We start from the raw sequence: 15,502 nt of genomic DNA on the forward strand, positions 1-15,502 counted from the left end.
CAGCTCCTCAAACAATGAGTCTGTATTTACATTTCACATCCTTATTTTCATGTTTTCATTTAAAACCTCTACCAGGAATTCTCCAACACGGCAGCCAACTGTGAGGAGAAACGTCTAAAAATAAATATAAATATTAAAACCAATTTTGTTAAGCAGATTGTGGTTTTAATGAGGAACTGCACTGATAAACACCATTCTGAGATATTGCTTTAATATCCACAGAAAATGAACAGTGGGTTAATTAGCGCTGTGGTTTTTCCCAAATTCACTTCTTGATAGGTCTTCAGCTGTGATCGTCCATAGTGGACTGAGCCTCATGAGGTCTGTGAGGTTTCTGTATCACTGCTCAATGTAAATATGAGTAAAAAATATCAGTAAATATGTAAAAAGCCGTCTAAATTCTCCATAAATGGGGTATTATCGCCCACAAACATTTTTTCAATCTTTTGTTGATTGGGGATGTCTCTCTATGATCGGTCACTGGTGAAATATCTCTCCTTCAACATTAGCGTCCTTACACATAGTGGCAAAGGCTGATGTTCAGTTCCTGCAGGCCGAGAAATTATAGAGAAAGTACATATCGAGATAACAACAATGCTTAGGATAGTATAAATTCACTGGTCGTTTCTGTTCTACAAGCAGCCAATATGATAGAAAAAAACATCAGAATGTTCAAACCAGCTTGTGGTGATCGATTTATTCATGGAACACATTTATTTTTTATCATCCTAAGGAAGCGAACTTGTAAAACTGTAGAATCTCCTCGGACTCCACCTTTAAGCAGGAAATGTTGGTCTGAATGCTGAGAACTTGCACTTTTTAGAGGATGCCTCTGTGGAGTGCCTCATGGGTCAATACAGGGCCCAAAAAAGATTTTTCCTAAGAGTTCAGACTTTCAGCTCTTTCACTGTGTGCGATAGGAACTCAGTGATCCAGAAGGTACGAATGAGGATGTTTCCTGACTGTCATACTGCTGAATATGTAGAAGCAGTGTTTTATTTTTTGCTCTATCCAGACTCTGAATGTTCATTTCTGTATAATTTCTTCATGTATGTCTGGGGACACTTTGTTCTTCTCTGCCATTGTTCTGCTTGCTGTATTTGTGGTATTTATGTGCAGGTGAAAAAAAAAATAGGAATGCAGTTTTGTAATTTATTATTGAAATATGTGCTGACAGCCAGGTGGTAGGATTTCAGGATGTAGATGAGCCTTAATGAGATGTGCATCTCTTGTTTTTTGATTGATGATTTCTGTAAGGATTACATTGATTCCCTTTTGTTTATGAGTTTTTGAGTTTTTGTTTAGCCAGAACATAATTGCCTTTTTTTCCATCTCTCATTTTCTCAGGTTGTTTCTTTTTTTTCCTCCTGCCACAACCTTTTTTGGTGTTTGTTTTACAGATTAACTGTCTGAATTGTTTGGATTGGCCAAGTTGCAATATGGACAAAATAAAAAAGGAAACATTCAACTTTGTAAAAAAAAAAAGTAGTCGTACTTCTGTTACATTAACCTATCATCGATTTTGGTGCACTGTATTTGGGCACAATGCACTTCTGGGTGCACTGCTGTGGTTGACCATAAGAGGGCAGTGTGAACTTACATTTATAGTTGGCAACCAATTCCAACTTTTTTTCTTTTTCCAATTAAAAATAATAATAAATAAAATGATTTAGTACTGAGTACCTCAGTTATTTGCAGACACAATTAGAGTAATTAAAATGTCTAAATCTTCAGAAAACAGCGACAACGTTTTAATTTGTTTCTTTTATTAGCAGTTGATTAACAAGCAGTAGCAAATAACAGTCAGGACATTTCAAAACACGATAGAGACGCACTGTGATTGCCATGACGGTTATCTAAAACAATAAAAATGTGTGAGTGTGAGTTCCCACATTCGTCCACCGGAACATTTGATAAGCCTAATTATATCCACCAAAAAACAACTTTCCACCCCAACATGGCTTTTAAAACTCAAAGCTGGAAGGCCCTAATTAACATCATGCTAACTGGGAGCTGCAGGCTTTTACTCATTAGCCCTGTTAGCATTTCGAGACCTGTTCCTTTAAGACATATTATCTGATTAAGCTAGAAACCAACAGAAAGTGCCTCAAAGTCAAGTGTAAAGTGGGCACTAAAGTTGAGGCCTCTGTGTGAACAAAAGTGCAAAGTGATAAGAAACAAGTGTCTTTAAAAAAACGAGTGTCTGTTTCCAAAGATCTGAATCCGTTACCTGCTAAATCTCTGAGTGAAAACGGTGAGGTATAATACTGACCCATTCCCCCTAAACTACACAGAGTCAAATCTCATTTTCTCCTCAATTACTCCTAACAATGCCATCCTGTTGAGGCCCATTAAAGATCAAGTCATCGGGACTGACCTACATGCAGGCATCAAAGAGAAATGATTGAGAAGACATGGCAGGTCATTTTTCATCTAACTGAATGAGGGTCTTTAGCAATGCTACAATTAGCCAACGGGGTCACTGGGCCATACATTCATCTCAGAAGGTTCTTTCAGGGTTGGAAAAAGAGAAGCGACCACTGAGACTGATCTAATCTCTCTGGAAGGTCCGCATTAAACTTTTAGAAGAGAAAACTTGAGGGTTTCCCAGGTGGTTGTTATGATATGAAACTCTTGGAAGCTTCTGCATTGATGGTCGATGATAAAAGAAAGAAGCACCACATGGAAAATCACTTCAGACGCACCATGCACAGGTAGGTGTGAATGCAAACCAAAGGCTTGGGTGAAAAATAGAATATATTCTACATACTGTATATATATATAGTATAATATTGTTATATAAAAGTAGTCTACTATAACAGTTTCTAAGTTTAGATTGTATGTAGAGAATAAAGAACTAGTACCTTTTTTCTCACCTTAAAGTTCATCTAAAGTTCATCAACGCCAAGAGGCAGCAATAATAATTCAAAGCCTGTTTCTTCTGTTTGGTCCCGTTTGTCCACAAGTCTTCTTGCGTTGTCCTGCTCAGCTCTCGTCTCTCCAGAGTTTGAAGTGGACCTGAGGCTGCCAGTGTTAGAAGTGTGTCCAGCTTTTAGAGGCAGTGTCCAGGGACTGCTCAATGGGTTTTCCATAAGGGGTTATTGTAGACCCAGCCATCACCCTACAGAGAAACACACAGCAGCAGAGAGTGAAGATGGGCTCACTAAACACACAACGTGTGGTCATCAGCTGTATTCCAGCCCTGACTTTGAATGTTTCATCGACATAATCAAGGATTCTGTGGATGCACATCCAGCTGTAAAGCCAATAAGAACCTTCTTCAAGACAACTCCAAATAAAAGCTGAGTAATGTTTTTAGTGAGTGGACACAGTGGGGATGGGCTACAGCAGCACCAGAGCATCGTCGCTGTCCAAAGAAAAAGAAATACCTCCAAAATAGGATCTTTACACAAGGGGGCAAAAACCTTCTTTACTTTCAATGGAAGTTAATGTAAAAAGGTTTCTCTGTAGGTGTTTCTGGAGCACGTCTGTTGGTCCATTCATCATGAGATTTTTACACAGTGTAAAGCGCAGCTGCCATTTTCAAATGATGTAGAAAAAAAAATTTTGAAAAAAATTGGAGATACATGTTTTTCTTTGGTCAGCGACGATACGTAGAGCCAGTTTCACTCATTTTCCCCACTTCAGTCACGCTGTGTTTAATTCTGCTTCAGTGCTGCAGCATGCTGAAAATGTGGGGCTGAGGGGTGTCAATCACAGGTACTTATTAGAATATTAAGCCACACCCAGACTATTAGTAGAAAGGTCTTACCAGCATTTTCTAAGCCATGTTTTATTATACGTTTATGTTGATTTTATTCAAACATTACTAGATGTTTAATATAACACAAATTTACAATCAAAGAAACATTTTTAATAATCTTCAACACGCGGCTCTTTTACTGTCCTGTTGCGGCTCCACAGCAAAATCAGATTAGTAGGTAAAAATAAAATAATCCTCCTTTACAGTAAAATAAAGCTCTGCTGATCGTTCAACACAGTTTAACAATAAATGGTCTTAAACTCAGAACTGCTAATTCACCCTTTAACACTGAAGATTAGCGCAGACTGCTGGTCATCATAGCAACACAGACAACAATCTCGCCAGTAGCTAACGAAAAGGCAAAGAGGTTTAAGGCAGACATTGATAATTTGGTGATTAAAGGATGTTTATAATCACTCCAGCTGGTTTTCTGATACGTTTAATCTGCATGGAGAAACTGACAAACACTAAAAAGTCACGAAGCTGAAGTTTGCGTTCAAATTCTCCTGTTCCACTTTAAATGGTGTCTGAGGTGCCAGAATGTAACTGCTATAACTGCTAAGTTGAAGCTGGTGAATGAGAAGCGACTTCAGCCTCGCAAAAAATTGAACATTAAGAGACATTTCAAAAGAAACTGTTCTACTTTTGTGGAAATGTTTCCTGCCGGAGATGCGAGAAAAGCGGCTATAGCTAAGCTAAAACTTAAAGCAAAACAAAGTAAGTCTGCGTTTTTGTTTATATTTTTTAGCTTATGCTAGTAGCACATATTGAGACATATTTACAGTGAAGATGATAAAATTGATACAAAGCGTTCCACTTTAAATGGTGCAGCAGTTACATTTAGGCCTCAGGCACCATTTAAGGTGGAACAGGAAAATTTGAACCACAAAAGGCGAATGAGAAGCGACTTCAGTCTCACATAAAGTCAAACATTAAGAGACGTTTTACAAGAAATTATTCTACTTTTGAGGAAAAGTTTCCTGCTGGAGATGCTTAAAGCAGAGCAAAGTAAGTCTGCGTTTTCATTTATATTAATTTTTTTATCCTATACTAGTATATTAACACACACTGAGGCATATTTACAGCAAGATAGTAAAATGGGCATTAAGTGTTGTGGCTCCCAAGGTGGTTTGATTTTTCTTGAAAGGACAAAATGGCTCTTCATAACATTTGGGTTGCCACCCCTGGACTAATGTTTATGCAATGCACCACTGGATATTTATGAATAGCTCTTGTAATACTTGTTTGGTGATTTATGTGGCTGGCGATATATTATTAGTACCTGTTTGGTGAAGTATTTGGGTTTCCATGGTGACCCACTGTCTGCTCTCTGTCTCTCCTCTTCCCGCTGCCCCTCCTCCAGCTGATGCTTGTGTTCTGTCGCTGCATCGATGTTGCCCTCTTTCAGCGCACCGGTGACGTGCTGCCACAGCCGCCTAGACGATACAGACACAAATAATCAAAATGAGCCCAAATTATACTAAACACATCACCAAGTTTGATATATTTCAATCCCTTAAACGCTGTAATACCTAATAAACGTCTTTATATTAGTATAAAATCTCAAGTTCAATAGTACTGAATAATTTGTAGTAGTTACTGAAAAATGTACAGTAGTTATTGAATAATTTAAGGCATTTACTGAATTTACAGCTGTTAATGAGTCATTTATAATAGATGCCAAAAATTGAATGAATAATGTAGATTTATAGTAGGTCATAAATGATTCATGGTGCTTACTGAATAATTCATAGCAGTTACCAAAAAATATAAGCAGTTTCTCAATGGTTTACAGAAGTTACTGAATACACAGCAAAAAATAGTATCTTGTCATGTGAAACGATCTTAAATCTAGTCAATATATCTAATATTTCTTGTTTTGAGATGTTTGTGCACTTATTATAAGATTATCTAGTTTATTTATAGACTTTTTTTTAACCTGTTGTAAGTAACTTAATTAAGTCAAATTATCTCGCTATCAGTACTGGCGGATAATTTTGCTGGTTTCAAGCACATTTCTTAAAACAAGCACAATCATCTGCAAATATAGTGAGATAAATTTACTTAATAAAATCACTTTAAACAGGCAAAAATGTCTAGAAATAAAGTAAATAATCATAAAATTAACTAACAACAATCTCAACAGGAGAAATATTAGATTTATTGACCATATTTAAGATCATTTTACTCAACAAGATACAATTTCTTGCAGTGTAATTTATAGCAGCTATTGAATAAGTCATAGTTGATACTGACAAAATGTAGTAGTTACTGAATAATTTTCAGATGATACTGTAAAATTCATTTGAGTTATATTTTATTGTGATTTGAATTTGATGAAAAGTCTGATTTTGTGGAGGGTGGAAAAGTGATATGTAATTGAATATGTAACTAACTGACCTGGACTCAGTCCGGCTCTGCTTCTCCACTGGCCGGATCAGCTTCTTTATGACGGGCAGTTTGGTCGTGTCGATAACTTTGGTGTCTGCGCTGCTGTAGCTGAACTCCAGAGTACCGTTCCACTCGCCCTGAGCCTTGCACACGATGGTGCCCGTCGAGTTCTGTTTCACCTCCGCTGTTACCCTAAAACACACAGACACATCTAGACGTTCTACCAAAGTTCAAACCTGTGGTCCCACAATAAAAGCACTCTTAAAAAGGGCTCTTTAGTAAAGAAAATGGTTCTATATAAAACCATGAACACTCAAAGAACCTTAAAGGGTTCTTTGCATCATGAAACAGTTATTCAGACTGATGGAGAATGTGCTGTAGATGGTTCTATACTGAACCTTTTTGAAAGGGTTCTATAAGGCACCCAAAAGCATTCTTCTATTGTTATGGTGTGAAGTTTGTAACAATAGAAGAACCCTTTTGGGTGCTATATAGAACTGTCGAAAGCACATTTATGCACGTTTTCCATCAATCTGAAGAACGCTTTCCTGATGCAAAGAACCCTTTAATCATGCAAAGGGTTCTTTGAGTGTTCATAGTTCTATATAGAACCATTTTTCATTACTAAAGAACTCCTGAATCACCATTTTTAAGAGTGTATTTAAAAAACAATCAATAAAAGTTAAAGACAAGTACTGAAGCCTTAGATATTTAGGACTATATTATGATCCATTCAAACCCAAAGCATTAGTTGAGATAGTAACTTTGCATTTGGTAAAGTTTGGGTAGTGTTTGTTCTGCAGTGGCAAAATGGAGCATTTAATCATTTCATAAATAAATAAAGAAATAAAGAAAGATATAGCATCACTCAATGCAGAAGGATTTAAGCCTAAAGTTCAAGTCACTGGCCACTTTATTAGAAACACCTACCTCGTACTTCCATTAACTGGCCACTTTATTAGAAACACCTACCTCATACTTACATTAACTGGCCACTTTATTAGAAACACCTACCTTGTAGCTCCACTAATTGGCCACTTTATTAGAAACACCTACCTTGTGCTTCCACTCACTGGCCACTTTATTAGAAACACCTAACTCACAGGTCTTACTATATAGGTTTACAATTACAGACTGTAATCTGTCTGTTGCTGTAAAGTTTAGCATCGGCTCTCTGCCACCTTTATCATTGGTCCAGTGACACAGACATGGTAGTGTGTGGGGCGTTGATATGAGTGTGTCAGACGCAGCGGTGTTGTCAGTTGTCAGTGTCACTTTTTGGCTGAGAGTGGACCACCACCCAAAAATATCTAGACAAAAGAGGCTAAGTGGTCAGAAACTGACCACTGATGAAGAGCTAGTGGCAGGCCTTGACCATCTAAGGGGTTAAGGCTACTATAGTTAACTAGGCTAATTTAGTAACTAGTTAATGGTAAAATTTCAGCATCAAGGCTCTGAAGGGCACAGTAATAATATAAAAATCAAGAATGTTTTGACCAGAATCTGTGGGCATGATGAGCATATATCGAAGGCATTAACACAAACTGTGCATCAATCAATGGTCTCTAACTATTCACCAGCAAGGTGGAGGGGTTTCAGATAAAGTGGACAGCAGATAAAGGACAGCATTTTAAAAAGAAAGAAGCTTTTATGTTCTGTATGTGTCTCATACTACAGAATTACAAACAACTACTGTTGCACACAACAAATCAGTTGTTATAGAGCAGACAGGCACCTTTATTACAGAGAAAGGATGTAAAATAATGCTGTGACGTGGCTCAGACACACCTGTGCACTTTTCCCCCGTAGAAAGGCTTGGTGTGGAAGGTGACTGTAGCAGAGTATCCGCTCTTAGCGCAGCTGATGGTCACTTTCCCCCCCAGCTCCACCCACGGGACAGTGAGGATGGAGCGGGCGTAAGCAGATGGCAGAGTAAACACATACTCCTCCCCATGCTCCAACAGGCTCAGCACACCTGCAGGGGTAAACGTCAGAGGGCAGTGCTGGGTAAACACAGAGTCACTTTATGTACCACCTGAAAAATGGTAAAGGGACCCCTGCCTTACTGTCATACTCAACATCTTTCCTATGTTTTTATCCTGTATGTGGGCCACACTGTCAGAAAGAAGGTACAGAACCAGTACATTTTTCATTCATCAAGATATAAACAACGTAAATGTACCATCAATGTTGGAACAACGGTTTAAGGTCCAGCTGTATACCTTACCTGAGGTTTTCCCAGGGAAAAGGTACGTATTTTGTACCTTTTCATAATGTTTTAAAACAGAGCCATAAAATTAAAAGCCTGATGATGAGACAGGAGTCGATGCAAATTAAAAACATATATCTAAAGTGGATTATGGTTGCGTTGAGTAACTAAAGGTACTGAAGACGTATCCTTGAGGGCACCATACACTGACAAGAGGGGCACCAACCCAGTTACAGTTAAGTACCTTATTTTCTGATACAATCAATTCCCAAAACCTACAAACATCCAACTGTACCAAAATGTATTTTTGAGATAAAATGTATTACAAACACACAACATGCATTAGTTATAATGTTCAGATTTAAGATGGCTCAGTTTTGGGGCCATTTCTGAAAAATGACATTTGGGGACATTTCTGAAAAACCATTATAGGACCCTCTATAGGACCAGCTGTAGGACCAACTTGTCACATCTCCCACCGAGAATGCCTTCTCTGCTAGTTCCCTCTCTCCTGCAAGCTCACTGTCAAGAACTCTATTTCCCATGAGTCTGTGGGGAATCACCTGACTCCTCCGTCATCACCATCAGCCAAAAGACTCCCTTTCCAGCGCTCCAGTTTGAAGTTCATACACCTGTTTCTATGTCTCATGACCTGTTAGATAGTATTAAAGCCTCGGCTTTAGTTTTGCACTTTGTACCGTATTTCCTAGTCTGTAAGTCTACTTGTGTATGACCTGTTTTTCGTGCTCTCTGTGTTGGCCTTAGCCTGTTCTGACTATGCCCTTTGTCTTAACCCTGAAAACTCAAGTAAAGTCTAACCATCTTTTCCAATCTGCAAGAGTCGAATCTGTTTTGATATCATAACACAACTGTTGGACAAACTATGAAAACATCTGTAGTTCTAACTATAGGGTCAACTGTAGTACCAACTATTACACATTTACAGACCAGATTTACAGATTTTAAGACCAGCTACATGTTTAACTGTAGGACCCTCTGTTGGACAACCTGTAGGGCCATCTGAAGGACCTGCAACAGGACCAACTATATGAGCAACTGTAGGACCCTCTGTTGGACAATCTGTAGGACAGACTACAGGACTGTATACAGGAGCACCTGTACGACCAACTACAGGATCAACTATATGAGCAACGGTAGGACCCTCTGTTGGACCACCTGTAGGACCATCTGAAGGACGAACTACAGGCCATCTGTACGTCAAACTACAGGAGCAACTATATGAACAACCCTATGACCCCCTGTTGGACAACTTGTAAGACCAACTATAGGAACAACTATAACACCATCTGTAAAACAACTATAGGGCCAACTATCAGACCAACTGTATAGGTAGGACCATCTGTCAGAACTGTAAGACCAATAGAAGGACCCACTATAGCACCAACTGTAGGGTAGACTACAGGACCAACTATAGGACCATTGTTAGGACCAGTGGTAGGACAAAATATAGGACCATCTATCTGACCAACTTCAGGACCATGTGTAGGACAAACTGTAGGATCAACTATAGGATGAACTATACAACCAATTATCAAAGCATTAATACCAACTATTGAAGCAACTGTAGGACCATCTGTAAGACCAACTATATGAACAACTACAGGACCCTCTGTTGGACAACCTATAGGACCATTTTAAAGACAGACTATAGGACACTGTTGGACAGCCTATGGGGCCATGTGAAAGACCAACTCTAGGACCAACTATAAAGCCATACTAATACAGGGCCAACTATCAGCCAACTGTGTTGGTAGGACCAATTATACGATGAATCGTAGAATTGTAGAATTATCAAAGCAAGATAAGAGCAAGTATTGAAGCAACGGTAGGACCATCTGTATGACCAACTGTACTGTGCTTGGAAGTGGACTCTGCAGGAGTTGGTGCCAATAAACACTGCAAAAGCAGTGCATCTGGCCTTGAAAGCTGTTCAGAGCAAATTATCTTTGAGACCAAGGCTTTTGCTGCTGCTTTGATCATTTGATGTTATTATGGCACACATGGGTCAGTCACGTCATCAGAATATGTGCATGTGGGTCATTTCTGGGAGCAGGTTTGTGCACAGTAAAGACAGATACAGGTCATCTATCCACATACTTGTAAACCATCAATGCAGAAAGATCATATCTGAGCAAAATATGGGAAGCAATGAAGCTGTTTTATGAACGTAGCCGGTGAGGGTTTTCCAGGTTCTTTGGTATGACTGTGCATAAATGCTTCTGTGCTCCATCTTACCCAACCTTAGCCTTAACCTCTGCAGCCGAAAGATCAGCTTTGGGCTTTTTTAGCTTTTCTAATGAAGGCTGCAATTTTGGCCACACACGCCCACTTCTAAGAAAATGTTAATGTTTTACTGTCCTGGTGATCCATGGAAAAAAACCCACACACATGCTATCAGTGACCAAGGAGAATGACTCAAGCCTACCTCCAGAAAGCCCTGCCGTGAATAAGGATTATTTACTCCTGCATGCCAGCACTGTATCATGACTCATGTTCTATAAAAATCTTCCTGACATGACTCAACTCCCACGACGATTCAAATCAATACCCAGTGATCCACTTCACTCCCACACTTGAATCGTAAAAGACCAGGGAAGCGTCACTGAGATCGAACATTATCAGAGCCAGATTTCAAAACTGACATCAGGAGGACAAAATGCAGAATCCAAAAAAAAAAAAATGCCACTCAGAATCTTACTATTACTGTACTACACCAACCAGCCACTTTATTAGGTACACCTACCTTGTATCTACACTCTTTACGCTCCAGCAGCACTGCTGTGTCTGATCCACTCAGACCAGACACAGCACAACACACACTAACACACCACCACCACATCAGTGTTACTGCAGTGCCGAGAATGATCCACCACCCAAATAGAACCTGCTCTGTGGGGGTCCTGTGGGGGTCCTGACCACTGAAGAACAGGGTAACAAAGTATGCAGAGATACAGATGGACTACAGTCTGTAACTGTAGAACTACAGAGTGAAACTATAAGGTCAGTGGAGCTGATAAAATGGACAAAGAGTGTAGATATAAGGAGGAGCCTCTCTGTGCTTCTTTTTCTGGTCAAAACAGAAAAGCTCTACACAGCCCTCTCGTAGAGAATACTCACAGAAACTCATCTGGAGCTGTGATTAGGTGCTCACAACACACAGCAAAAAAAACACTGTGATTGGTTGAGGGCTAGAGGGCTCATTTAAACATAACAGTCTTCTCCGATATCAGCATTGCAAAGGCTAAGATTGCAATAACAATGAACAAAGGACTGAGCAGCCCTACTTGAAGCTCAGCTCCAGATCCTCAGTACTGCACATCAGGAACTTTGTTAGAGACAAACTGCACATATTACTCTCATATCAGAGCTGAATCTCACCTCAACCTGTGAACATCCTTCTCATTACTCTGATTAAGCAAAGTGCAAATCAGCCAAAGAGACTGTCTATCTCACATGTGTCAGGCTCCAGTCCTCGCAGGCCAAAACACTGCAGACTTCAGAGCACTGCCTCATTAAACACACCTGATTCAGCTCATTAGCAAAGCCTTCATGAACTGAATTCAGAGTGTTAGATGAGAGTAAACAATGATCCCCACAGCACTTTGGCTCAGAAGGTCCCCAGTTTGACATGCCTGGTCTATCTTATCCAGGCTACTCAGTTGCTAACACACAGTCCTTTCGTTGTTTTTAAAGAATAGTGTTGCGATCATTTATTCATTCATCCATTCAAGTGTCCATGGCTACAGAGGTATATCTGTATCTGCAGACCCTCATTATCCAAGGCTAATACAGATACAATGAAGACCTGAGTCTCTTTTAACTTGAGAAAACAATCATTTTGATAAAGCACTAGACAAGTAGTAATATCCTTGGTTTCACAATGATCTAATCGTTTGTGATAGTTTTGCAAAAAAAATCTATTTTATAGACTTTCCTTACAGTAAAAGTAGTTGATTAGTTAAAACATGCCTGATATCTGCTTCTTTAGCTGATCAGTCTTGTCTGATTGACAATAGTTAATCCTGCTTTGTAACTGATGCCCACTTGTCAAGCTTGTTCAGTTTCACAGGCCAGAAAAAAGAGTCATTTTTAGATGACTATTTTCCCACCTCTCTTTATTCTTTAGAATTCAACAGGCTGTTTCTGTTACTGTGCTTGAAAGACTGATGTGATAGTTAATATTTCAGCTCAGTTCAGTCATTCTGTAAGCAGTTAAACTCAATATTTAAGATGCATGTTGGAGCCAAACTTTCTAATGTCATTACTAAAAAATAAATTGGACCACAGCTTTGAAATGAACAAAGTTTTAGCCTTGAATACTTTCATGGAAATCAAAACACTCCTTATAACTTCAACTTGAATGGGCGGGGCTAAATGGCTATGGGCCATTACATAAATGTATTGTTTTTTTAAATAATTGAAAACATGCTGTTTTTGACTGTAGCTTCCATTTAAAGACACTCTAAAGAGTGAACAATGTTTGAGTATGTCAGCATCATAAACTGAGGGAAATTCATATTTCCATGACATGGACACTTTAAAACAGCTCCAGCAGGTAAATCTAGGAGACAGTCTCTCACCTTCCCCCACCATGGACACTCCCACAGACATGCCCATGAACTTGCTCTTGGTCCAGACGTGAACATTCACGCACATCTCTCTCTCTCGGCACTCGCAGTAAAACGCTGACACCGGGGGATGATGGGAAACCTGCTCAGCCACAAATCGCACCCGATAACTCCCTGACCCCATCTCCGCCGCCTCCTGAGTGGCCCCTGGCCCGGCGGAATGTGTTTGAGTCCTGAGGGGTCTCACTTTGTCCCGAGGAACCTCCCAAGAACAGTGGAATGTTTCCCCCAGGATGGGGTTATACGGCTTTTTGGCCACGGCACCCTTACGTCCTTCGTGGAAGGCGGTTAGGTAATACTCCACAAACCGCACCATCCGCTCCTCAGGGGTCGCTCCCGTGGAGACAGCCAGGAACATGTCCGGATGGGCCATGAAGTTGGCGTACATCTCCAGCAGGGAGCGCTTCTCCAGGATAAACGTAGGCAAAACAACCTGAGGAGAGAGAGGATATGCACTAGTGTTATTTACTGGAGCAGTAAACAAACTGAGACAGTGGACAGTTGTTTACTGTTTATTCTTTATTGCCCACTTACGTGTGCATGTACGTACCCGTGTGAGGTCCATGCCCAGTTTAAGTTGTGACAGCAGGTGTAGAATGACACTCCTCTGGTCCTCCAGAACCCCCAGCTCCTCCTCCACATTCTCCTCAGTGTCCATCACTTCTTCACTGGGCGAGACCAACTCTACACCAGCCTGAGACACGTAAACAAACACAGGAAGAGAAAGAGGAAAGGAGAAAATACTTCGGCTAAATGTGTTTGTGAACTTTTAGCTCATGTAACAGTGGTAGTCATATTGACAGAATATCTACAATTGCATGTAGACGACTGAAAATATCTATGGTTATGCATTTATATCACATATACATATATCTACTGAATATAGATTGTAATGATACCTTTGGTTATGTATTGGATATTGTTTGTAATGATATCTATAGTTATGTGCTGGATATCCTTTGTAATGATATCTATGGTTATGTGCTGATATTACTTGTAATGACATCTATGGTTATGTGCTGATATTAATTGTAATGATATCTATGGTTATGTGCTGGATATCGATTGTAATGATATTTATAGTTATGTACTGGATATCGATTGTAATGATATGTATGGTTAGGTGCTGGATATTAATTGTAATGATATCTATGGTTATGTGCTGGATATCGATTGTAATGATATTTATAGTTATGTACTGGATATCGATTGTAATGATATGTATGGTTAGGCGCTGGATATTGTTTGTAATGATATCTATGGTTATGTACTGGATATTAGTTGTAATGATATCTATGGTTAGGTGCTGGATATTGTTTGTAATGATATGTATGGTTATGTACTGGATATTGATTGTAATGATATCTATGGTTATGTACTGGATATTGTTTGTAATGATATGTATGGTTATGTACTGGATATTGTTTGTAATGATATGTATGGTTATGTACTGGATATTGTTTGTAATGATATCTATGGTTATGTACTGGATATTGTATAATACAAAGAAGAGTATTTTTCTTCTGGCTGCTAGAACTGTGTTTGACACATTTCACTCCCAGCACAGCTTTTCTAGATAAACCCAAATGTGCATGTCAAATATCACTGCTGTATGAATGACTTATTAACATCCCTAAATAAATAATAAAAGAAAATTACATTAATGCTAATAAATCAGAGAGTAGGATGGTGAGGGTGAAGCTGCAGTATCAGTGCTGGAGAAATAGGTCACTGCTTTACTGCCTAATATACACAAAGATAGAGAGAGAGAGAGAGAGAGAGAGAGAGAGAGAGAGATGAGCAATATAGGTTAAACTAGAGCACAGGTCATTCAGAGAGAGAGATGGAAAAAGTAAGAGAGAGGTAGAGAGAGAGAGAGAGAGAGAGAGAGATGAAGTGAGAAAGAGACAGAGAGGGAGAACGGAGAGAGAGAGAGAGAGAAAACTATACTGTATAAGGTGGGAAGAAAAGAAAAGAGGACAAGAGGAGAAATGAGAAGAAAAGAGAGAAGATGAGAAGTAAAGAGAAGAAAAAAAAATGTGAACAGACAAGAAGAGAAGAGAAGAGAAAAGCAAAGAGAAAAGGAGAGAAGAGGAGAGATGGAAAGAGGAGAGAAAAGAAGAGGAGAGAAGAAAAGAGGAGAGAAGAGTAGAGAAGATAAGAGAAGAGAAGAGTAGAGGAGAGAAGAAAAAGTATATGCATACATATGTGTGTATAAATTCATGTAAACATAATCTCAGATTTGAGATATATAAGTTTATAGAAATATTCTCTCAAATTCAACCACACACACACACACACACACACACACACACACACACACACTGCTACTGTTGCGTTTACAGTATCAAGGGAGAACGTGGGTCAAAGGTCATTAGAGGTCTGTCCAGGAGCTGTTGTCAACTCTCCACCACTGGAGCCCATCAAACCACTTTTTTAAGGTAGGATGTAAACACTGCTAAATGGTCAAAACATACTGGTCACTCCTCA

General features: G+C 39.3%; 1 protein-coding gene across 1 annotated transcript; it reads right to left on the bottom strand.

Annotated features, from left to right (window-relative positions):
- Nucleotides 1-1,749: 1,749 nt before the first annotated feature.
- LOC118803013 (oxysterol-binding protein-related protein 10-like) lies at nt 1,750-13,706 on the bottom strand (the record flags this gene model as incomplete). The annotated part of the gene is given in 6 exon segments (XM_036563509.1): nt 1,750-3,121; nt 5,046-5,199; nt 6,164-6,346; nt 7,943-8,129; nt 12,965-13,445; nt 13,563-13,706. Coding segments are annotated over 6 exon segments (1,194 nt in total), but the record flags the coding sequence as incomplete, so codon positions are not given.
- Between the last annotated feature and the right edge of the window lie 1,796 nt (nt 13,707-15,502).

Source organism: Colossoma macropomum, unplaced genomic scaffold (genome assembly GCF_904425465.1).
Source record: "Colossoma macropomum unplaced genomic scaffold, Colossoma_macropomum, whole genome shotgun sequence".
In the NCBI taxonomy this organism is placed as follows: domain Eukaryota; kingdom Metazoa; phylum Chordata; class Actinopteri; order Characiformes; family Serrasalmidae; genus Colossoma; species Colossoma macropomum.